General features: G+C 48.0%; 1 protein-coding gene and 1 long non-coding RNA gene across 3 annotated transcripts; one reads left to right on the top strand and one right to left on the bottom strand.

The window, feature by feature from the left end:
• The first annotated feature begins 4,515 nt into the window (after positions 1-4,515).
• Positions 4,516-18,732, top strand: Pipox (pipecolic acid and sarcosine oxidase). 2 transcript variants are annotated; one of them, XR_005878324.1, is made up of 8 exons: positions 4,516-5,034; positions 6,610-6,758; positions 15,003-15,216; positions 15,487-15,669; positions 16,337-16,483; positions 16,827-16,982; positions 17,501-17,603; positions 17,849-17,922. XR_005878324.1 is itself a non-coding variant. In XM_040749222.1 (8 exons), the coding sequence occupies exons 1-8, from the start codon at positions 4,921-4,923 to the stop codon at positions 17,977-17,979; spliced, it is 1,170 nt and encodes a 389-aa protein (XP_040605156.1). In that variant the 5' UTR covers positions 4,521-4,920; the 3' UTR covers positions 17,980-18,732. The 2 variants fall into 2 exon arrangements, 1 of the variants encoding a protein (XP_040605156.1); XM_040749222.1 differs by having other exon boundaries at positions 4,521-5,034; positions 17,528-17,603; positions 17,849-18,732.
• Positions 18,729-24,732, bottom strand: LOC121141416. Its single transcript, XR_005878325.1, has 2 exons — positions 24,558-24,732; positions 18,729-18,965 (listed from the first exon to the last, which is right to left on the bottom strand). It is a non-coding gene; the product is annotated as an uncharacterized LOC121141416 (long non-coding RNA).
• Positions 24,733-24,993: the final 261 nt, after the last annotated feature.

Here is a 24,993-nt window from a genome sequence, read left to right as displayed (position 1 = left end):
AGAGCAGAGCAGGTAGGGAGGGCGTGTCAGCCTGAGCTAGGACAGCCAGCAGGGTCAGCAATGTGTATGGAAAGCACTCACAAAGCCTGCTCTTTGTGTTCCCACACCTAGCATCCTCTAAGCATTCTGGACCCCAGGCACCCCAGGAGAGAGCGGGCAGGATCTGCCTTTAGGGTAGGGCTCATTCCTGCCTGCCTGCCTCCTAGCCCCAGGCTTCAGCTCCTTGGCAAAGTGGGGCAGGGAAGAAAACAGCAGAAGGCTCTCCCATTCCGCTCCTAGTTCTCTTATTTATTCCACGCTCTCTCTCTCTCTCCATTCGGGTCCTCTCATTATTTCTGAGCTGTACAGCTTGCTGCTTCCCTGACTCGCTTCTTCCACCCCTGTCTGCAAAGTGTCAATCAAGCTATTGGATGAGCAGTTCAGCCTCACACCCTCAGCGTCTCTGCCCCAGGACACGAGCCGAGCCGAGCCGCGACTGCTGACACACACAAGCAGCAAGGTGTAGGGCTGTTGGCTCGCCCTTTAATAGTCCTCCGATCCAGAATGGGTGTTAAAATGGAATTTGAGGGGATCGCTTCTCTCTTTCTGCCTGCTCCTGTCAGGACATTTGCAAGGACGGGCAATCCTAAGAGAAGGGGAAGCCTTTAGAAGCAGATTTGCTTTTCATTTCAAGGTTGGGCCGTGGCCAGTAGCGGCTTTCGGAGGAGCTGCCGTTTGAAATTCTTAACAAGAAACAGAATGCTTGAGTCCAGGAATCCAGGGCAGGCTTGTGAAGTAGGGACGGGGAAATGGGATTGTCATTTTATCTCTGAAGGGATATTATATTAAACGGGGGGTTGGGGGAATACAAAGTGGCTTGGCAGCTTCCCTGCAGCTTCCCTGGAGGACTGAACAATGTCAGTAGCAGGAAGAACTGAGATTTGAACAAAAAAAGAACTTCCCAAGCCCTGGAACCAGTGACCAGGGAGATGTGAAGCGTCTGCTTCCCCCAGGGATTTCTCCTTCTTTTACAAATTGTGAATGGAGGCACCATTTTTATAGAATACGGGAACTAAAGAGCATTAAGCTCAATTACCTCACCAATTTCTTCTTAGATCTTTGATCAGCATACACAGAAGTCATGAGTGTGATCGGTGTGTGTCATGTGTTCTGTGTCTCTGTATCAATTTCGTATCTGCATTTCGACAAAGCAGGGTCCTCATGGCACATGGCATTGCAGTGTGTCAACATGTCAGTGTTTGCTCAGCTACTCCCTGTTGGTGCATTGTTTCTTTTTCTTTTCTTTTCTTTTTTTTTAATACTATAGGATCATAGATTTGCATGCCTTCATACAAATGCCGTTTTTCCTTCCCTGGAGGGAAGTAGAATTTCTAGGTCAGAACGTTTGAACTATTTTGTCTTATTGTGTATGGCCCCAGAACATTCCCAAGGATCCGATCTGAATTGCCACCTGCAACACAGACAACATAATAAGGTTGTATCATTTTTATTTTTGTTTATTTAATAGACACATAATAGTACCTTAGAGTTATTTAATTCCCTTCTCTTTGACTGCTGGTGGAACTGGGCACACTTCCATGCAAGGATTTATTGCCTGCTTTTCCTTGCGTGCAAGCTGTTCATCTCCGTTGACATCTTATAAGAAATCCAAGGGCTGATCTTATATATTTCTATCAAGCCCTTACACACTTGGGGTACCGCATTTTTCTTGGTTATATCTGCTATTATTTTAGTGTAAGGGATCTGTCCAGTGGTGAGGCAGATGCTATCCTGTTCTCTGTGGGATGGGGAGTCAGAAGGCCATGACCTTTAGACTCTAGAAGGATTTTCCTTTTTCTTTTCTTTTTTTTTCTTCTATTTAGAAAAAAATGTCTAGTCATAATGGCAGTCCCTCCTTGGGCTCCTATGCTATTAGGAAAAGAAGGGCTGGCCAGAAGACAGCTGGTTGCTAAGGCTACTCCAAGGGCTGTTTGTGGAGTAGAAGTGTCACTAGGGGCCTCAGTCAGCCATTATGCTGAGGTAAAGCAACTCCCTGTAGTCATATGTGTATCACACATCACTATTTCCTCTCTTTATGATACAGCCACCAGAAAAACAGCAAAATATTGAAATCAGAGACTTGACTATAACCTCTGATGAATTGTCACTACAGCATTGCAGTGGAAGGAAGTGTCCTGAGGCCAGGCATGTGACTCAACTGATAAGAGTCCTCACTTGCCTAGGGTCCATGGAACCCTGGGTTTGATCCCCAACACAACCTTTTATTTTTTGAGACAGGGTTTCTCTAGCTGTCTAGAAACCAGGCTGACCTTGAACTCAGAGAGCTGACTGCCTCTGCCTCCCGAGTGCTGGGATTAAAGGCGTGCACCACCACTGCAGGGCCCCCAGCTCCATTTTAAACCAAATAGGATGATAGGTCTATACTCCCAGCAGGAAGAGTAAGAAGAACCAAAAGTTTAAGATTGCCTGCTGCTGCAAAGCAAGTTGAAGGCCAGTTAATCAATGCATGAGACCCTGTGTCCAAAAAAGAAATAAAACAGCATGATCTAGTGAATTTTGCAGCAGACAGACCTGGGTTCACGTCTTAGCATCTAGATATACTGGCTGTGGGGCTTTGGGCAGACCCTGCCATCTTTGGCTGGGTAGTGGTGTTTAAGTTATGACTATATAAACAGTCATTCTCAAAAGCCAGTATCTAAAAACAAGCATTTTATTTTACGTCATAAAATTGAGGAATACTGATGCATCTCATGTCAATGATGCTGGGTTATGTGGTTCTGACTTGGTCACTTGTTGGGGCCGGTCTGTCTTAGCCCCATGTTGCAGGGGCCATCTATCACGGTCTGACATCTTTGGGACTGTGATCAGAACCAGCCAAACAACCCCAGGTCTGACTCTGAGCTGAGGAGTGTGGATGAGGGAAGACCTAGCTGTCCAACAGAGCTAAGGACGAGACAGAGGCATCTGGTCATATCTGGAGGGCTCTCAGTTAATACTGAAGGCTACAGTTAATGGAAGCATCATCTTAAGTAACTATCCAAAGGTGGGGGGGCAATGGCAGAAGACACCTATTATCATGTATAAAGGTCTGATAGCAAATATGTCCCTTAATCCTAGAGACATTCCTTTGCAGCACTCAAGTCCTCAGGCACGCCATACCAGTTTGTCTCACTAGCCCCCAGGGTGGGTGTAGACTGGCTCTGGCCCAAAGCTATTGTTATTTATAATAGGAGCCATTCCCCCACTGAGGCTAGGCCATTCAAAGGCTATCAGCCAACATCTAAAAGACAATAGAAATTCTGAGCTCTCAGAACTCGTGGTCGGATGGAATATATTTCCAAAATATTATATGGGCCCCCGACAGTTACCCAATGGTGTTTAGTTGGTCTGGGCATGCGGCCCAAGATGGATTTTATCTTATGTGTTGCTCTCTGTGTCATCCTGCGGCTTCTTCATCTTCTGTCCCTCACAGGGTGGCTGAACTTCTAATGTGGTAGTTCAGGGTATAAGAATGAGTTCTCCAGCCTTTAATCCCAGCACTCGGGAGGCAGAGGCAGGCGGATCTCTGTGAGTTCGAGGCCAGCCTGGTCTACAAAGTGAGTTCCAGGACAGCCTCCAAAGCCACAGAGAAACCCTGTCTCGAAAAACCAAAAGAAAAAAAAAAAAGAATGAGTTCTCCAAAGCAAGAAGAGGAAGTTGCCTGAAGGCCTAGGCCAGAAAGTGTGTGGCAGTCACCAAGTTCCATCAGGCAAGCATGTGGTGGGAAGACTGACAAAGAACTTGAGGCTATCTTCAATCTGCCAAAAATGAGGACAAAAATACACACACACACAAAAATGAGAATTTAATGAGATAATGTATTCAGAGGCAAATTTACCAGGAAGCTAATAAAACTTCAACCATGGGGCTCCCTCATTGAGTCGTTCTCCTGAGTCCTGCCATCTAATTTTGCATGACTAATTTTTTCCTTTCTTTTTTTTCCCCCTTTTATTTTTAGTGCTGGGGATTGAACCCAGAACCTCAAGCATGCCAATCACAACACTCTACCGCTGAACTATGACTCCAGTCCCCTTCTCCTTTTATCTTAAAATGGACCTCCAAATTGTGTAAGAATCAGGGCCTGCCAACCCTGGCTGTGTCCCCAGTGTCTGTAACAATACCCATTGAGCCTGCTGCCTGGCACAGAAGGAGTCTCTACACATGGTCCCTGTGTGTGCTAGGCTGGCTCTTAGTTCCCTGTGTGCCTGAGGACAAGGTTCCTTCTCACTGCCCTTTCTCGTTTTTTTTTTTCCAGATCATTTATTCTCTGTTTTCAACATGAAAGTAAAACACACTGAGAATGATTTCATAATCACAATACTGCCCTCCCAATTGGCCCCTGCTTCTACCCCCATGACCTCACCACCCACTAGGGAGGAGGGCCAGACCCTGGGCATCCTGCCAAATTCTTAGTTGGCCCAGTAGATCTGTAGAGGAAATCAAGCTGCAGAGAGGAAAACCAGCAGGGGGAGGCAGCAGTCCCGGTGCCCAGCTTGGTCTAGGAGGCATTGAAATTCCGGGGCCGAAGTCCTGAGACAAAGATCATAATGAGACAGGAAGGTGGCATAGGAAGGAGCCCATTTGCATGACAATAATTGAGCCAAGAATAGCAAGCTAGAGGGATGCAAGGGTGAGGCTGGCAGCTGAGCTGGGCTAAACCTCACAAATCAGTCCACCCAGCTCTGCTCTGCAGGGGAGGCGGAGGCTGAGCCCTGTGCCAGGCTTTTGGGAGGGAAAGAAAGACAAGGACACAGGCACCAGGGGATTGTGGGAACTCTGGCCACGCTGGACTTTGCCTTCCTCCTCCTCCTCTGGCCGCGGAGGTGCCTTTGTTTGCTTTCTCCTCCGTGGACTTCGTGGCTGGAGGGCTAAGCGGACAGCATGGCTGCTCAGAAAGGGCTCTGGGATGCTATCGTGATCGGAGCAGGCGTCCAGGGCTGCTTCACCGCATACCACCTGGCCAAACACTCGAAGAGGGTCCTCCTGCTGGAGCAGGTACACTGTGCCTTCTGCCCCTCTGCTGCACAAGACTGTCCCTTCCTCTTTCCTCGCCTGGGGAGGGCTTTCCAGAACGTGGGCTATGGGTGAAGCCAAAAGCCTGAATGCCACCAATTCTGTGCACTTCATAGCTCAGCTACTTGTGAATCTTGACGATTCAAAGAAAAGTCCCACCCTCAAGGTCATGTGGAGTTTTTTTGGTATATCCTTATTACTTCCTCTCAGTTCTTGCCCTGGATCAAGGAGTGCCTCACCTCTCTTCACTTTTGCTACCCAAACCATTGATCCAATCCAGAAAAAGAATCAGTTCTGCTCTGGGTAACCTTAAATAAATGACAGCTTTGCCTAGAAGCAAAGAAAGAAGGTTCTTGTCTGCATTTCCCCTGCTTCTCCTTCCAGAACCTAGTGGAGCCTCTGTCGATTCTTCTGCCTTTGGGTAACAGTAGCCTCTTTGACTGATGCACAGGAACTAAGCAAGACTCAGGTTTTCTTTTCCTTAAAGCAAAGGTGGTCACATGACTACTTCAAATGAGGGTGGCACTAGGAACCTGCAGGACCCTCTCGGGGGCGGGGCCTACGCTGTTCATCACATGGACTTCTCTACTTCAGTGGCTCCCCCTTTCCATTCTGCCTGCAGCTCTCTAAGCTGGTTACCCCTTACTCTTCCTGGAATAGTTAGAAATTGTCAGCCGGGCGTTGGTGGCGCACGCCTTTAATCCCAGCACTCGGGAGGCAGAGGCGGGCGGATCTCTGTGAGTTCGAGACCAGCCTGGACTACCAAGCGAGTTCCAGGACAGCCTCCAAAGCCACAGAGAAACCCTGTCTCGAAAAACCAAAAAAAAAAAAAAAAAAAAAAAAAAAAAAGAAATTGTCTCCAGTTTCTCTATCCATTTGCCCAAAGCGCAAGGGACTCCTGTTACTTCCCTCAGGAAACTCTCATTGTTTTCACACACACCCTCACCCTTCCCCAGTCCCAAGGTAGTTCCCATATTCTGAGTAACCTGAAGACTCGGTGAGATGGCATCCTTTTTCTGATCCATAAAACCAAGGGGCTAGATTGGCATAGTCTGAAAGGTTCCTTCTAATTCTGCTTTTCTTAGGCGTCTAGCTGGGGTACGAGTACAGTGGAAGGTGGAAGGGACTGGTGGCTACCAGGGCTATTTGCAAAAGGGAAAACTCACTCAGTGCTGCTGAGAAACTGCTGACCAGATCGCCTGGCCTGTCAGTGGGCTGCAAGGAGACACTGGAAGGATTGTCTGAAAATATTTGAAAATAGCTAGGCCTGGGGTTGGGGGTCTAAAATCCCAGGTACTCAGGAAGCTGATACAGGAGATTGAATGTTTAAGGCCTGCCTATGCTATTTAACAAGACCATGGTTCAAAATAAAAAGTGAAAAGAGGGCCAGGGCTAGGGTTCAGCTGCACAGCACTGGCCTAGTGTGTGCCAGGCCAGAGGTTCAATCCCCAGGATCAGAAAAAAGGAAGCAGTGGAAAGATGAGATGGCTCCTAAAGGCGAAGGAAGGGTTGAGCCAAGGTCAGCGGCTTCCAGTGTCTCTCATCCCCTGCTTCTAGTTCTTTCTTCCGCATTCCCGAGGAAGCTCACATGGACAGAGTCGCATAATCAGAAAGGCTTATCCGGAGGACTTCTATACCAGGATGATGGAGGAATGCTATCAGACATGGGCCCAGCTGGAGCACGAGACTGGAGCCCGACTGCACAGGTGGGTAAGGGAGGCGGACCTTGAATGCAGGGGGATCCACCCCTGCACGCGGTAAGGGGTGAACTTGAAAGGCAATTGGAGGACACAACCCTAGGGAGGTGCCAGTTGTGTGGAAGCCTTCTGCTCACTGCCATTGCCTCTCCACCAGCCCTGCTGGTCCCGACCAGCTCTGCGTTCCATGCCTACGTTAGACCCTGTGTCCAAGGTAGTTCATGTTGGGTTCTGAAAGCTCGATGAACCACTGTGGGCAGATATCTAGAGCAGGGCAGGCCTGCATGGAGCCTTCTGGAGCCTTGTTATAGGGCCTGGGTCAGAATGGAAGAGTCAGTTATTGTTCTTACTCGTGTCCTAACTTTAAAAAAATTGCTTATGCATATTTTAGTGTATGAATGTTTTGCCTTCATACGTGCCTGGTGCCTGATGATGCTCAGGGAAGTCAAAAGAGGGCATCATACCTTGGAATTGGAGTGACAGACGTTGTGAGTTACAGTGTGGGTTACCAGGAATTGATCCTAGATTCTCTGCAAAAGCAACAAGTACTTTTTTTTTTTCCGAGAAAGGGTTTCTCTGTGTGTAGCTCTAGCTGTCCTGGAACTTACTCTGTAGACCAGACTGGCCTTGAACTCACAGAGATCTGCCTGCCTCTGCCTCGCAAGTGCTGGGATTAAAGGCTGCGCCAACACCTCCCAATGCAACTAATACTCTTAACCACTGTGCCATCTCTCCTGCCCACCAGTATCCTATCCTTTTATGCTAGATCCTGACCCTCGTAACAGTCCACAAATGCATTTTATGGATGTATTATCTCCTGCGAACAAAATGAGGGTGTTCCACAGGCCAGATGGTTTGGCAGAGAGTGACACAGTAACACTATCCTGTTGCTCTGCAGTTCTCTCCAAACTTGAGGGCTCCCCCCTCACTGACCCTTCAGACACTCCTAAGGAAGGAAGCAGAAACCACTCGGGCATCTCCTTTCACTCCTCTGGACTCTGAACTGAACTCCCTTTACATAACCCTGGCTCTACCCCACAGGGTGGCAGTTATTTTAACGCTGTGAACCAAGAGGTTACTGTTCTGTTTCGAAAACACCATTAACTTAAGAACAAAGTGAAATCCATTATGCAAATACAGCCAGGGCAGCTAATTAAGGATTTAGTCAGAGACAGCAAATACACCCAGCACCCAAATAAAGGAGAATGCCTTTCTGAGGAGTGGCCTGGCAGAGAGACCCTTCTCTGGCAATTGGCTGTGACAGCTCTTGAGCATTTTGAGGTAGGAGACATGCCTGAGGCCTAGAAGGGTATGAGTCTGTCAGCAAATGTTGACAGGCAATCATGATCTGTCTGGAGTCACAGTTTGAGTTTGACTTCTACCAGCTAAGTGGTGGTGTGTTGTTGTTGGTGGGGGTTCTCTGTACCGCTCTCATAAGGAATTGTGAAGGCTGAATGAGACACAGTGCCTGGTGGTCTTTCCCTCCTCTCCTGAGTCTGTTGGGCTATAGAGGAGGAAGAACAAGAGGAAACAAAAGGGAGTCCCCAGGGACTGGGGCTGTAGCTCAGTTGGTAGAGTGCTCGCCTAACGTGCTTGAGGCCCTGGGTTTGATCCCAGCACCCCTATGATACTGGGCATGGTGGTATCCCAGCCCTTGGGAGACAGAGACAGGAGGAATGGTACAGTGGTTGAAAGAGCTTGCTGCACAAACTTGAGGACCAGAGTTTGGGGCATGTGTCAAAGTCTAAAGAGATAAGAAACACTTCTGGTCCCAGGCATGTACAGCTCACTTAGTGCACTTCACAACTTTATAAAAGTGAAAAGGAAAGCTACTGATGGTTAGGGTAGGCTCTCTCTCCCCTCCTCTTTCTCTTCCTCCTCTTCTTCCATTGCTTTAAAGACAGGGTCTCTTTATGTTGCCCAAGCTGGCCTCAAAGCCCCAGGTTCCACTGAGGTATTGGGGACTGCAGGCATGTGCCACTGTCAACTGTGTAGTACATTACTGTGAATCACTGAATTACTGCACTCTTGGTTTGTAGCAGGGGTCAGCAAACTTCTTCTGTAAGCCACACAGTAAGTATGTTAGGCTTCTCTGGCCATATGGTCTCTTTTGCAAATATTCAATCTGCCATTGTAGTGTGAAAGCAGCCAAAGATTCAAATAAATGAACCTGGATGTGTTCCAATAAAACTTTATTTCTAAAAAAAATTTATTTCAAGACACTGAAATTTGAATTTCATGTTTTTTTGTGTTTTTAAAGGGTTATTTTTAATTATTTTAAAGATGTATTTCTTAGCCAGGCAGTGGTGGCACATACCTTTAATTCCAGTACTTGGGAAGTAGAGACAGTCGGATCTCTGTGAGTTCGAAGCCAGTCTGGTCTACAGGCTCCAAAGCTACAGAGAAATCCTGTCTCCAAAAGCCAAAAATAAAAAAAAAGATTTATTTCTTTTTATTTTATGTGTTTGAGTGTTTTGCTGCATATATATGTGTGTACAACTGATACATGCCTGCTGCCCTTGGAGGCACGAGAAGAGGGAATTTGATCCTTGGAAATGGATTTACAGATAGTTGCATGTGGGTGCAAAGAATTGAACCCAGATCTTCTGCAAGAGCAGCAAGTGCTCCTAACAGTTGACCCATCTCTCCTACCCTATTTTCAATTTTCTATGTGGATGAGTTGTAACGTATAGTCTTCCTGCCAGTCACTTGGGCCCTGCAGGAGTTAGCTGCTTGGGTCCCGCTGCTGTCTCAGCCCCCAAATAACACACAGGACACTATATTAATTATAAGCTGTTGGCCGATTGCTTTGTTTCTTACTGGCCAGCTCTGACTTAAGTATTTAACCCATAATTGTTAATCTGAGTATTTCCATGTGGTCTTTGATTACTGGAGGAAGGGTGCACATGTTGCTTCTCCTGCATCCTATATTGTGACTGACTGTGCCTCTCTTACCCAGAATCCTAGTCCCACCTATCTTGCTTCCCTATTGGTCAACAGTGCTTTATTAAACAACCAATAAGAGAGACATATTTACAAAATGACATCTCCCATCAATGAGTGTTTTGTCTACATATGTGTATGTGCATCATCCATATACTGGTGTCCACGAAGGCCAGAAGAGGGTGTCGTACCCCCAAGAACTGGAGTTACATATAGCTGTTAGCCATCACGTGGGTGCTGGGAACTGAACCAGCAAGAGCAGACAATGTTCTCAGCCCCTGAGCCATCTCTACATACACCCCTTTTTGAGACAAGGTTTTATTTTGTAGCTGGTGCCAGACTCGCTAAGTCTTGAGATCTGCCTCTCTGCCTTAGTCTCTGGAGTGTTTCTGGGCATGGGCACACCCTGCTCAGGATTTGTGTGTCTTGCAATGTAATTCTGCTTTAAGTTTTTAAAAATCAACCACTTAAAAATATAGAAATCATCTTTTTTTTTTTTTTTTTTGGTTTTTTGAGACAGGGTTTCTCTGAATTCTTTTGGAGGCTGTCCTGGAACTGGCTCTGTAGACCAGGCTGGCCTTGAACTCACAGTGCTGCCTCTACCTCCCGAGTGCTTAAAGGCGTGCACCACCAATGCCCAGCAAAAATATAGAAATCATCTTAACGTGTGGATTAAGTAGACATGAAACTAGATTCGGTCCAAACTGGTTGTGTTGTCCATTCCTATCTCCTAACAAATTCAGGCCTAGGGAATTCCAGGTTAAAAAAGCGCATCTGTGCATTTTAAAGGGAACACCATAGCAGGTATGAAAAGAATATTCAGATGTCTCAGAGCTCCAATTAAGAAAAATGAAGAGTAATGTGAGTGTGCTTATAAAACCTGTAAAGCTCGAGAGAGCGCTAAGTATTATTATTGTTCTTGTTATTATTCCATCACTAGCAAGTCCTTTCTCATGGCTACCCTAATGTATTTACATGTATTAGGTTTCTTTTTTTTTTCTTTTACTGAGTAGGATGTAACACAGATCCTTCCCACTCTGAATGGCATCTGAATATAGTTCTCCACCTTTGGCTGAATGCCATCCAAATTGTCTTAACTTTGCTCTTAATTTTGATTTTCTATATGATTTCATCATCTTTGTCATTCTTGCTTCTCTCTGGCTCCTTCTAGACACACCGGCATAATACCATAAGATAAATGATAGAAATTAGTGTATTTAATGTCATCTGATGATGATTTTAAAAAACCACAAAAACCTTTCTGAGCTGGTAGTGGAGGAGGTTGCCAATTCTTCTGTTCTGCTTCCTGTGACAGCTCATATGAAACACGGGTGGGCTTGGGATATTTGCATATATTCTGGGAGCAGACAATGACATGTGTCGGATCATAAGGCCTGAGTCTTTTGTGATGTGTACAGCCGGGATGCTGGTACCAACAGAAAAGCCAGACTCTGAGGCCCATCTCTTTCCTGCCCCGCCTTCTCCCTTTGAGGCCTACCACCTAGCTCCTGACCCGGGCTGCCCCTGCTTCACTGACAAAATCAGACAAGATCACAGCCGTAGGCAGTACAGCTGCCGGCAGAACCTGGTGGCCCCCTCCGCAGCTGCTGTTTCCTGTGCCTGCGAAGTGTCTGGCTTGTCAGCCACAACCCATCCCTGGAGCAATCTTTGTTAACCAATTCCACTTCGGCCCACTGAGCAGAAGATGAAATACAGAGAGCTGTTCCCAAACCAACAAAGACAGCAGCCATGACCAAGGCCCTTCCCCAAGGTGATGCTGAGAGCTGGTTCACCTGGCACTTTGAACTGGAGCAAAGGAAAGACAGCCAGAGCCCTTGATGGGGAATGGAAGGAGATGAGGGGAGAGTTGTCTGCCTCTGGCAGCACCTCCCTGCTCTCTCCCCCTCCTGACCCCTTGCCCTGCTTTAGTAACTACTGGAGAGTCTTGATCCATCACTAGCTCCCTATAGTTCATGGGCCACAGAGGTGTCAAGGCGGCCCTCCAGGGGAATTTTTCCAGGGGAATTTCCAACGGGCCTCGTCTCAGTGTTGGAGCAAAGAGGGCCATAAGGAGGGTGGAGTTCATACCACGGGCTCCAGATTCATGGGACGGGTATTCTGGGAGGTGGGAGCTGCAGACTTGCTAGGGTTCCCTGGTAGCCCTAGGATTTTAGACCCTCTTTTCTAGACTAGCCCTATCTGCTCATGTATCAGTTCCCCCCTCTTATATAAAGGCCTTTGTCCTTTTCAGTTTTCTTCTCAAACTTTGTAGCTTGTGTCTGAGGGAGGAAAAAAGGAAGGGGGACCCTAAGCACCCCAAGCACAGGTGTAAGAAATTGATGCAGAATGAGTAGTCTATTTATTGGGATCTAGGAAAAACCATTAAGAAAATAAGCACTTAAATGATTTTTCACTCTGCCTGTGGAAGTCATCTGTCTTCATACTTGGGGAAAGGCCCGGTCTCCGATCCGGTTTTGATTGACTGATTTCCAATTCTCCAAGCATTTCCCACAGGAGCCTCTCACCTATCTCCCATAATGACAGGCCTTTGCATTTCCAGGCAGTGTTTTACATTTATTTCCGATTTGCTCATAATGGTCAAAAATCTCTCTCCAATCCAAGGCATTTCTCCAACAGTGCACGGTTTCCCTCAGGCCAAATAGCTCAGCTGTGATCCACGGAAAATGAGAATTTCCCAAACACATCTTCGGACTTGGGGAGGGTCTAGCATCACAGATTCAGATAGAAAATTTCCCACTGTTAGATCAATATCTGGGCTAAGAAATAAATGCCACAGGGGCAGAGAGCTGGAGCAAAATGATTACAATCGGCACAATTACATTCACCACAGAATCAGCTCACTGATTACTCCTAGGGTTGGGGAGCTCTGACTTCATCCACCATAAGACGGCTTGGGAATTAGAACATACTCAGCATTTCATAATCTGAAAGGTTTGCCCATTGTCTTGGCACAAGTTCATTTTCCCCCACAATATGTCTCTGTAAATGGAGTTCTGTTTCAAGGAAAGAAGGAAGGTAGAAAGGAGGGCAAGATGGAAAGAGGGACGAGTACATGAGAGACCAAGGCTGTTATATTGCAGGCAGGGACTAAGAGTCACTCTGTAGTGTTTCTGGACCAGAGAGCAGACATTATATCTGCTTAGGTGAGCTGTAAATCGCATCTTTCCCACAATTCTACTCAGCATGGAGTCCATCAGGTAAAAAGGTTCGAGAACACCTGACTAGGCATAGTGGTGCAAGCCCAACATTTGGGAGATGATGGCAGAAAGACCTCCAGGTTGAGACCAGTCTAGGATACATTGCAAATCCCTTTCTCAAACAAACCAAAACAAACAAACAAAAAAACACATCTGAGACAGGGGATGTGGCTTGGTAAGGCAGGAATCCCTGGGTTCCATCTCCAGCATGGTAACCTAACTACAAAACACTGGGGACTTTTATTTTTGAAGATGCTGGAATGGGACCCACGGACTTGTGCATGCTAGTCAAGGGCTTTCCACTAAGCCACACCCCCACCCCCACCCCCAATCTTTGGGGTGGCCTCTTAATTATCTTGTTGACCAAGAAGCTGACTAGGCAAGTTTTCATGACCCAAGGACTAAAATGAAGTTCTTTGGGGAGGCTACAGAAAAGAGACCGGCTCCTGGCTGGGGATTCTGTCTCATCGAGCCTTCGCCGAGCTTTGAAGAGGCAGAGCTGGCGTCGCTATCTCACCATGAATGCTGGGTAGGCGGGGGCCATGGCGAATGGATTGGGCATGCTGCGCAGCTCTGTGTACTGACACCAGCCCCCAGGCCCACTGCATCCCTACCCCCTCCCAGTCTCCTCTTTAATCCCCACAAGCAGATAATGTGGGATTTGGAAGCATGTAATATCCATGAGACTCCATTATAGGCTATTACGAGCTTTATAGGCAGTACCTGGGGGATGCAGCAGGCGGCTGCTGTGCTGTGGGGCTGCTGAAGCCAAGAGGGAACACAGGAGCCGTCCCAGGGGCCAGAGGCACCTTTCCATTGTTTAGATAGCCCCCCCATCCCAGGGGCCAGAGGCACCTTTCCATTGTTTAGATAGCGCCCCCCCATCCCAGGGGCCAGAGGCACCTTTCCATTGTTTAGATAGCCCCCCCATCCCAGGGGCCAGAGGCACCTTTCCATTGTTTAGATAGCCCCCCCCATCCCAGGGGCCAGAGGCACCTTTCCATTGTTTAGCTAGCCCTCTCCCCCCCCAAGAGACTTCTGGGCTTTTGTAGCAGAGAGTTGGGAAGCTTCAAAGGAAACATGGCCGTCCCCCTCCCAGAGTGAGCAGGATGGGAGAAGAAGCCTAGCAAGATTCAGACCAGATCCTGAGTTCATTGTTGGCGCTCTGTGCACCAACCCGTGTCTCTGCTTGTGTGTGAAAGTGCCGTAGGCCTTGGCGTGATCTTCTGGAGCGCTTCAGGCTTGGCATCCCCTGAATGTTGAGTGGCTACCCCAGACATCGTGATAACCATACAACATCCAGTAGGACTTCCATTCAATGTCCTGGGTTTCAGAGGAGGAATTTGGGACTTGGAGTAGTGAGTCACCGTCAAGGTCACATCAAGGTGATACCCAGATTGGAAATAGAACCAGATCTCCTTTTCCATGAAAGGGGCCACAGAGAAGAAGCAATGAGGCAGACACAAGAAGGACCAGGCAGGGTGGGAGCTACAGAGATGCTGGGATGCTAAGAATGCTCACTGCTCTTCCAGAGGACCCGAGTTCCATTCTCAGCAACAGTGCCAAGGGATTCACAGCTCCTGGGGGAGGGGAGGTCAGACACCTCTAGTCCCTGTGAGCCCTTACACTCATGTGCACACACATACACCATTTTAAAAACTTACAATAAAATGAATCTTTGAAAAGTAAAGAGAAAGGAAGAGAAATAGAAAAGGAAAGGGGTGACGGAATAGCTGGGGGGGGAGGGGCTCCACAAAGAGGGGGCAGGAGGAAGGTGGAAAAGGAATGTGAGTGGACAGCTGCTATTCCTTTGACAATTCCAAGGTGTAGGGAAGGTTGTGGGGGCTCAGGACCTCTACTGTCAAGAGCAGGATGGAGGGACAAGCAAACCAAGGGAGGACCTGGGAATGGTCTGGAAACCAGCTGGGGAATGCCGGGTCTCCCAGACGGGATCTAGATGGCTTCACCTGTGCTCTGAATGTCAGGCCAAGCTATAATGCTTGTAGATGTGGGTCCCTCACTGCGGAATAAGGATAGGTGTCTAGGGTCATGACGGATCCCTTCACCTCACTGGCCTTTTCTTTTGGAACAGGCAGACTGAGCTCTTGTTGCTGGGAATGAAGGGGAATCCAGAATTAAAGACAATCCAGGCCACTCTGGCTAGGCATGGGATTGGCCATGAGTGTCTTTCACCAGAGGATTTAAAGCAACGTTTCCCAAACATTCAGTTCACCAGGGGAGAAGTGGGCCTCTTGGACAAGACTGGAGGTGTCCTCTACGCAGACAAGGTTCTCAGAGCCCTTCAGGTAAGGTTGTGCAGCTCCAGGGCAATACAGTCCCCTTCTCTGGGCATCCTGGCACCTCTCTCTCTGTCTCTGTCTGTCTGTCTGTCTGTCTGTCTGTCTGTCTGTCTGTCTCTGTCTCTTAAGGGTTTTTCTGTGTTACCTCTGTGCACCACCACCACCACCCATCCTAAGATTCTGCAATCTTGTCTGCCCTCAGTGAGGGGCTCTTGGTCTCCCAGAGTGAACCACATGTACAACTAATTAATTCGTCTCTTGGGTCTGCCCTTTCAGCATGTAATTTGCCAGTTAGGAGGCACGGTGAATGATGGAGAGAAGGTAGTGGAGATAAGACCTGGCCGACCTGTCACAGTGAAAACCACCTTGAAGAGCTATCAAGCCAACAGCTTGGTCATCACTGCTGGCCCCTGGACCAACCAGATTCTCCGTCCTCTGGGAATTGAGTTGCCTCTCCAGGTAGGGCAAGCTGGAGGCCTGAGAATCAGTAGCTAAGAGAAGAAACCTTGCAGCCAGCCAGGCTTGACTTAGCCTTGGACTTGTCACTTCCTAGTGGTCAACACTGGGCAAATTAGTTCACCTCATTAAGCGCCAGGTTAACCAGGATGGGAAATAACAGCTACCTCAAAAAGCTATTGGTAAACTAATATATCTGGTGTGTTTAGAGCCTCTGGGAGATGGCCAGACTTGCAGTAAGCACTGAATAAATATGAAGTGTGTCGAATTCCTGAAAAGATAGTGAAGGAGGGCTGCGGAGCTGCTGTGGGAAAAACTAAGAATACAGACAAGACAGGCTTGGAGATCTTTGTGCAATATAATGTATAAGTACATGGCACAAGAATTAGGTCAAGCAGGTTGGGTATGAAAAGACCACAGGGGCCGGGCGTTGGTGGCACACGCCTTTAATCCCAGCACTCGGGAGGCAGAGGCAGGCGGATCTCTGTGAGTTCGAGGCCAGCCTGGTCTACAAGAGCTAGTTCCAGGACAGCCTCCAAAGCCACAGAGAAACCCTGTCTCGAAAAACCAAAAAAAGAGAAAAGACCATAGGACCCTACCAGAATCTGCTGTTGTTGTCTGTAGAGCTCCATGACTTCCCCCTTTATTTCCTACTTCCTCCTGCATCAAGACCCTCAGGATTAATGTGTGTTACTGGCGAGAGAAGGTGCCTGGGAGCTATAGCGTATCACAGGCTTTCCCATGTATTCTGTGTCTGGACCTGGCCCCCCACCACATCTACGGGCTTCCAGCATCAGAGTACCCAGGGCTGATGAAGGTAAGCAAAGAGGCTAAGAAGGCTACTGTGCCCATGCAATTCTGGGCATTCATACCTAACTCGTAGTCTAACATACTTCTGTGGGACCCTCCTGGAGTCTGCTTTACTATTGGCCATTTACAGCATAATGTCGTATGTTCTACTTCTGCCCTGAGACTAGGGTACCTTGTCCTTATAAACACAGGGTGGGGCACTAAACAACTTCAGGTGCTAACACATAGCATCTGCCGGGACTGGGGACTGGGATGATGGATGGAGACATCCTGTGCCCAAACCTACCCCTCACTAGCTGGTATGCTCAGAAGGCCGGCTTTACAGCCCTGCTATTCCAATGGGGACATAGATCTGCTATCACCATGGTGACAGTGTGGACCCAGAGGAGCGGGACTGCCCTATAACCTCAGACATCCAAGATGTTCACATTCTACGCCACTTTGTCAGAGATCACTTACCAGGTCTGCAGCCTGAGCCAGACATCATGGAGCGCTGCATGTACACGGTAAGCTGGCTGTTCCAACAGGGGAGAAGATAGACAAATCCACAGTTGGCCAGGCTTCACTCCATTTGATCTCTGACCCCTTATGTGACTTTAAACTAGCCAGCTAATTCCTGTGGATAGGTTCACCTCAATAAGAGAGGGCCCTGCTAAAGAGTATTCATATTCCTTTTTATTAGGCGGCGAGGCTTTTGCCTGGCAGTCCTTCCCTATATTTCCCAGAAGAGCTCTAAAACAGTTCTTGGCAAGATGCTCCCAGTTGAGCAGGCCTTGGGGACAAAGAGAAGAGACAGATGCCATCCAGCCTGAGGTGTCTTGGCTAAAGTTAGTCCACAAAGATGACTGCCTACTGTGTCCATGGCACAGTAGGAGAGTGCCAGCTGTCCAGTAAGAACCAGCATGTTTAGAGGGGATGGGGCAAGCAGGGGGCAGACCTCAGTCCCATCCAGCTCTCTTTTGAAAGAGTCTTAGGCCAGTTCCCTCCTGCCAGAGCCTATAGTTCCTATCCTTCCTGTCTTCAGGGGACATAGATATGACATTCTTTCTAGAACACGCCTGATAAGCACTTCATTCTTGATTGCCACCCGAACTATGACAACATTGTCATCGGAGCTGGATTCTCTGGTGAGCTTGAGGATGGGGAGGTGGGGAGCCTGCAGCAGACCTACTGAAGCGGATCTTGCATGCATTAGCTGAAGTCTGAACATTGGGTGTATAGGGAGGGTCAAAAAAGGGGGTACTTGTGGCAGGAGGCAATTTCTAACTTTGGGATGAGACCAAGAGGAGAAGTAGCACTGTCTGGGTGTGGAGGGAAGTTCTCTAGAGCCCAGAGTCTGTACTTGAAGGTACATGACACACTCTGCTCCCAGGGCATGGATTCAAGTTGGCCCCTGTTGTGGGGAAGATCCTGTATGAGCTCAGCATGAAATTAGCGCCATCCTATGACTTGACACCATTTCGAATGAGCCGCTTCTCTACACCGAGCAAAGCCCAACTTTGATCACAGCTGACTCTCCTGGGGAGCAGAGTCTTCATGGGGAAGACATCGAGGAGAAGGAAGTAGCCTTGCCATGTCTCCTGTCCTTCTGTTTCTATGGAATCTCCTATAAACACCAAATGATTGACCCTCTCTTTCCCAGTCATTCTCCCAAGTCTGTCTCCTTTCCCATCCTTAGAAAGTCAGACAGAGAGCTGGAGAGATGGCTCAGCCGTTAAAGGCTAGGCTCACAACCAAAAATATAAGAAAGTCAGACAGAGGCTCACCATCACAGAACAGCAAGGAGCTTAAAGATGGGCATCTCTATGGGGAGGGGCTCAATATGAGCTCAGTAGACTAAGGAGATCCTTAAATTTCTCTTTGCTGGGACATTGGATAAACTTGAGCATGCTCTGACTAAATCTGCCCAGAAGAGTGTAAAAATGAAGATCTTTTTTTTCTTTTTTGATTTTTTAAGACAGGGTTTCTCTGTGTGTAGCTCTGGCTGTCCTAGAACTCGATCTGTAGACCAGGCTGGCCTTGAGCTCACAGAGATCCTCCTGCTTCTGCCTCCCAAGTGCTGAGATTAAAGCCGTGTGCCGCTACCACCCAGCCAAAAATGATTATCTTTTATAAACTATTAGTGCCTTTGGGGTTTCTTTGCTGAGAGCTTGAGCCAGTTGCCATCACCAATTCACATAAAGTCTCACCTCTAGTAAATAAACATTTGCCAGGAAAAAAAGTTGTTAAAAAAATAAAAAACTACATTGAACAATATCTGAGGAAGTCTTTATTTTCTATGTAATTCTATTTCTTATCAGCTCTAATGATCTAAATTAGTACCACAGAGTCTGTTACCCCCGGGAATCCACAGAGTCTCCATCCGTGGACACGCTGTGCCTTTCTGTCTGCTGCTTTGTCTCATCCTCATCTCTTCTCTGGATCTGTAAAGATGCTCTGCTCCCCACTCTCTCATTAAGGTGTATTGTCAGGTCCTTATGAAGATGGAACTGTTATACCAGAGAGAAAGCCAGAGACACACTCGCTTAGAAACCCCGTTCAATGTTTGAATGTTAAATGTGCCATTTTATTATCATTAGGATTGCTCCCACTTAATGAAACAGCATTAGCACTGAGGCGGCTGGTCTCCTTGCACTAATTGCTTTGGAAGAGAATGGGGCTTGTAACTACCCCTGGGTGGGTGGAGGGGTGAGGGGTGTGAATAGGAATGATGCAAGGTTGATGTACTTAGAAGGCACCCAAAAGTCAGGGGGCGGGGGACCTCCAGAAAGGGCCAGTTCCACCCTGGAGAACAGGATTTTACACGTTCTGGGGAGAGAGAAGCTGGGACAATGAGGTGGTGGCTATGACAGAAAGAAATGACAGGGAAAGTGAACAATAGGAATGAAATATTCACAAAGAAATACACCATGAGGAAAATTACTCTACTTACCTCAGTCCTTAAAGGCCCAGACATATGGGTTAGCTCCCTGATTTCTCCAGTGAGTTCCAAAACTCATCCTGTCAGCCCCGGGCCAAGTCTGCTTTTGGGGCAATTTCAGGCGATTCTCAGAAACTTAGTCTCTGTTATGCATCAGGTGTTGTGTGGATGCCTCCGTGTGCTAGTGAGTTTTAACTATCTCCTGGACACCATCCACGGTCATCTGGGAAAAGAATCTTAATGAGGAGTTCCCTAGATTGACCTGTGGGCGTGTCTGAAGGATTGCCTTGATTACTGACATGGAAAGACCCAGCCTACTGTGGGTACCACCATTCCCTAGGCAGAGGCCTCTACACTCCATAAGGGTAGGGAAGGCTAGCTGAGTATTGGGCCGGGCAAGCAAGGGCGCATCTGTTTATTCTCTCTCTGCTCTTGGCTAAGGATGTGGTACTTTTTTAAGTTTCTGCCTTGACTTCCCTACAATAATGGGTTCTAATGTGGAATTGTAAGCCAAATAAATACTTTTCTTCCCTAAATTGCCTTTTTCCCCAGGATATTTGTCACAGCAACAGAAAAAGGAACCAAGACAATCAGTAAACACACAGATGGAAATCCCTATTCTAAAACAGCAGAGTGGGCCTGTCTTAGTTAGTTAGGGTTTCTGTTGCTGTGATAAAGCACCATGACCATGAACAACTTGGGGAGGAAAGGGGTTATTCCAGCTTAAAACTCTTTAAGTCACACTCCAGTGCTGAAGGATGCCAGGGAAGGAATCCCTCCAAGGCAGGAACCTGGAGTCTGGAGCTGATGCAGAGGCACGGACAAGTACTGCTTCCTGGCTTGCTTAGCTTGCCTGCTTACGGCACCCAGGACCACCTGTCCAGGTGTAGCACAACTCACAATGGGCTGGGCCCTCCCACATCAATCACTGATTAAGAAAATGCCCTGCAGGCTTGCCTGCAGCTTGATCTCATAAAGGCATTTTCTCAGTTGAAAGTTCCTCTTCCCAAATGACTCTAGCTTGTGTCAAGCTGACATAAAACCAGCCAGCGCAAGGGCCTTAAAAAAATCAGGAAGAGAAGTAGTCTCTGATCTGGCAGTTCCACTTCTGGGTATGTTTCCTAAAGATTTTAAAGTTGAGTCACAAAAAGATATTTATACACCCACGATTATACGGCATCATCATTCACAGTGACCAAGAGGCAGAAACAGCACAGATGTCCATTAACACATGAATGGATGAACAAAATGTCGTCTGTACATGTCATGGGGTAGTTTTGGGTCTGGAAAAGGAAGAAGAGGACCCTGACATATACTCCTTCGTGGCTGAAATGAGAACATATTTGAAATGAGTGAAGAGACAGAAGGGCCGATGCTATTGCAGATCCACTTGTGCGAGCCCCGTGGCGGGATTCACAGAGGGAGAGAGAGAGGATGTGTCTTCCCAGGGGCTGAGAGAAAGAAGAGGAAACTGCTTGGTTTATGGATTCAGAGCCTCAGGTTTAGAGGATGAAAAAAGTTCTGGAAGTTGGTCACACAGCAGCGTGAATGTGTTTAATGTCACTGAGCTAACTATGCACCTAAAATAGCTAAGATGGTAAATGTTATATGTATTCTATGATGATTTTTACAAATTCATGCTTTTATGAAGCTGATGGTGGCAGTGAGGAGACATGTAAGCAATACATGCATGTAAATGAAAAAAATTGAGACAAGGTTTCTCTGTGCAACCCTGGCTTTCCTGGAACTCGCTCTGTAGGCCTCCAGCTCAGAGCATACATGTATATTATAACACATGTAAAGTATACCATATAATGTTTTGGGGGACATCAGACTAGGGAAGGACAAGGAACTCTGGGAGAAGCTGAGTCTTGCCATGAGTGGTCACCAGTAGTCTTACTGAGGCCATTGAGGGTGAGCCATGCACTGAGTGTCTGTCGAAGAATGGTATGAAGATCTGAGGGATGTGGCTCCAATGGCAGAGATTCAGATCCCAGCAGCACATAAGCCAGGCATGGTGCTCACCTACAATCTCTGCACTTAGAGGACAGAGGCAGGAGGACCAGAGTTCAAGGTCATGCTCAGCTATATAAGGATGAACTTGAGGCCAGAGAAAAAGAATGAGCCACAAGGCAGTATCACGTGTGATAGGAGGGTCTCATAGCCCAGATGCTGAGAAGGGCCAGCACCCTGCCTAGAGCTCAGCATCTCTCATGCTGACAAAGCTGGCGAGAGCCGTCTAAGGAACATCCCTCTGCTCCGTGGCCCACCGCCTGCCTTCTGTTTCCTCTGCCTCTCCGATGCGCTATCCTCCTCCCCCAGCCAGCTGCAGTTCCCCTTCCAAAATATCCAGCTTTATTCAGTTTGTCAGTGACAGCCAAAAGGGGAGACCAATGTCTTGCAGAGGCTGAGAAAGGACAAGTGGGGGAGGCTACCAAACCCTGCTGGCTCAGTCTTAGGCCTTTACAAGAGGCCTCGTGGAAGCTACAATTGAGAGCTGCAGAGCAGCAGCAGCGTGTGGGTGAATGGGACCAGGCTAGCAAGGAGTGGGGGGCAACAGGGCTCAGGTAAGGAGAGACCGGCTACCTGCAGACCAAAGAGGGAGGCAGGACCTACAGCAGTGTGGTACACATGAAGCCAGAGGCAAGGCCCAGTGGGCATGGGTGGGAGGAGAGCTTTTCTTAGTTACAGCTGGGTGGGGTCACAGGAGATGTGACATAGGGAGGAGTCTGGAAGCACAGAGAAGCAAAAGTCACTGCAGAAGGGGCTGGAGGACAGCGCGAAGGCCTCTGTAATAGTGAAGGATTTGGGCACCACAGCATTGCCTCCCCTTCGCCTGCGCACAGCCAGGCGTCCCCGCGAGGGCAGCCCCTACATATCTTCAAGATGGAAGAAAATCCAAAGCAATTGGGAGGCCATAGGAGTCCTCAGGAGGGGCAGCTGGGGTCTGCACAGGCTGCAAGGGAGAGATAAGGGCAATGAAGAGAAAGAGGCCAGAGTGGTTGCCAGCCACACTACGGAAAACAGAGGCAGGCTAAAAATAGACCGGGCAGCAGAGGGAAGAACGCCAGGCCAGGAGAGGAGGGAGCCGAGGCGATCGATGCCGCTCCCCACTCTGACCCAATTCTCCATCCCTCAGCCTCACCACGATGACAAAAGAGGTCTTGGTGGAAAGACCGGCCCAGAGAGGAGGACAGGCCCTAGGAGCCCAGTGGTCTGAAGGTCAGGCCTGGTTCAACTGCCGGCAAAGTTTGGTATTCCTGAACAGGCCTGAGATTTTAAGGGATGTGATTCCAACCTGGAAAGGGCGAAAACAAGGCAAACAGAAGAGCTGGCCTTGGAGACACACAGGCTGGAAAATGACTCTAGGCAGGCCTGTAGCTGGCTTCATGAGGAGGAGCGATTAAAGAGAATCTGGATATTTCTGTGTTGGACATTCTAAGAAGCAAGAGGGATTTAGATTAGACTTCAGGAAATCTATTCCCTTAGGCAGAAATGTGAGAGCTATTAAGACATGGACATGAGCACTGTTAGAGCACTTTCTGTGACTATCATAGGCATGGAGAAGCCCTTCTCCTCGAGACTGGAGAGGCTCACCTGAAGGCCAGGGCCTGTGATAATCCCCCTGGAAGAATAGTACCCTGCACTATTGGAAATGGGTTGCTAGGTTTAGGAGGGGCTACCCAAGGAGGGCTGGATCTGTCAGCCGGGGCAGGGTGGGGGAGGGACGGGGAGGGACAAGGGGCAGGATTCTATCATGCATGCCCAGTGGCATTTGCATAACTTTGAATAATGAATAAGCCCAGCTCTGGGGTTCCTACTCAGCACCGCTCATCTGCATCTTTATTAAGCTTTATAAATGATTCAGCTCTCTACCCCTTCCCTCAGCCCTGCCCAGCCTGCCCCGAGCATCAGGGTAGCTGATTGCTCATTATTTTAGACTAGATTTGTTTCACCAACATCCAGTGAGCCATGGAGTGGCAGATATGGAGAGAAATGGATCCAATCGGCAAGAAGAGTGGAGGGGTCAGATCGGGAGTGTAGAAGAAACCACAAGAAGGCAAGTTCGAGGCCAGCTCCAAGCAGAGACAGAGCAGCTATAGACAAGAGTATACTCCTTTAACTTGATCCCGGGGCCAACATCTTAAGGCAGGGCCATTTCTTAGATTCCCCAAAATGTACTGGGTTCAAATCCTACTCAAACCCCTCACTTTTCTTAGGTTGGCTGCCAAGCTCCCAGCAGACCCTAGCTCAGCTCCATCCCTGCACCAAGAAGCCTCTTGAACAGCTAAATGAGTACAGCCCCGGGGAAGTCTTCACTTTTTCCTGAGGCAGGAATTTTGCTATTTGCGCAGAAAAGGGTAAAAAAAAAATCTGTTATCCTCGAAAGGCAAGAACAAGCACTGGGCATATTAGGGGAGAAAGAGACGAGAGCGGGCATGCACAGCATGTGAATCTGGAGGGCGAGGGACACCCTGTCCAGCACACCTCAAGAGAGGTGCCTGGAGCAAATGTGCACTCTGCTAGCCAGCAGGTTCACGCCAGCAGCCCTTTGAGCAGCCTTGTCTGCCGGCTGAAGCCTGGGAGATGTATTTAACAGTCTAGACAGGAGGCTCTCGCAGGGACCTCCAAGAGCTGGGAAGACGGGACATCTCTCAAACCTGGCTAAACATCAAAACCAGTATGATGCTGGGGCCACAGCCAAGAGCAGTTAAATCAGAATCCCTGTGAGAGAAAGTCGTGAACATAGTCTTTTTTTTTTTTAAGTCCTCTAGTCTTGTTTTGAACAAACCACTCCCCCCTTTAATACTAGGGACTGATATGTGCCAGGGTCCTGCATGTGCCAGTCAAATTATACACAATTTAGACAGGCGGTGGTGGTGCACACCTTTAATCCTAGCACTCGGGAGGCAGAGGCAGGTGGATCTCTGTAAGTTTGAGACCAGCCTGGTCTACAAGAGCTAGTTCCAGGACAGCCTTCAAAGCCACAGAGAAAACCTGTCTCGAAAACAACAATACACATATACACAGACACACACAATTGAGCTGTATCTCCAACTCCTACTATCTTATCTTTTTGTACATGCATTTGCATGTGAGTGAATGTGAGTGCAAGCTTGCCATGTATAGAGATCAGAAGGCCTTGGCTATCTGTCCTTACCTTCCAGTTTGTTCACCACTGTGTAGTACTCCAGGCCAGCTGACCAGAGAGCCTCCTTGGATTCTCCCATGTCAGAGCTGCTACCCAGTCCAGCTTTTACTCAGGCTCCAGGCATCTGAACTCAGGTCCTCAGGACAACAAAGCAAGGGTTTTACCCACTGAGCCATCTCCCCAGTCCCTATCCCCTTTTTATTTTTGAGACAGACTAAAGCTGCCTAAGCTGGCCTTGAACTTGTGATTTTCCTGTCTCAGCCTCCTGAGTACTTGGGATTACAGTGTTGTGTATCTGTTTTATATAAAACACATGTATAAATGCATGTAAAGTAAAAACTATGTAATAGTATTAGGGAAATTTAAATGTTGACTGGATGTGTGGTAATTAAAATCTATTGATCAGTTTTTGGGTGTGATGAAAGTTTTGTGATTATGCCTTTTT

The sequence above is a fragment of the Mesocricetus auratus genome, unplaced genomic scaffold (genome assembly GCF_017639785.1).
Source record: "Mesocricetus auratus isolate SY011 unplaced genomic scaffold, BCM_Maur_2.0 Super-Scaffold_100007, whole genome shotgun sequence".
In the NCBI taxonomy this organism is placed as follows: domain Eukaryota; kingdom Metazoa; phylum Chordata; class Mammalia; order Rodentia; family Cricetidae; genus Mesocricetus; species Mesocricetus auratus.
This window is presented reverse-complemented; position numbering and strand designations above follow the sequence as displayed.

Coding starts and splice junctions, on each gene's coding strand:
- Pipox (XM_040749222.1), top strand. CDS start 4,921: ATGGCTGCTCAGAAAGGGCTCTGGGATGCTATCGTGATCGGAGCAGGC. Junction 5,035..6,609: donor GGGTCCTCCTGCTGGAGCAG/GTACACTGTGCC, acceptor CCCTGCTTCTAG/TTCTTTCTTCCGCATTCCCG. Junction 15,670..16,336: donor GAATTGAGTTGCCTCTCCAG/GTAGGGCAAGCT, acceptor TCCTGCATCAAG/ACCCTCAGGATTAATGTGTG.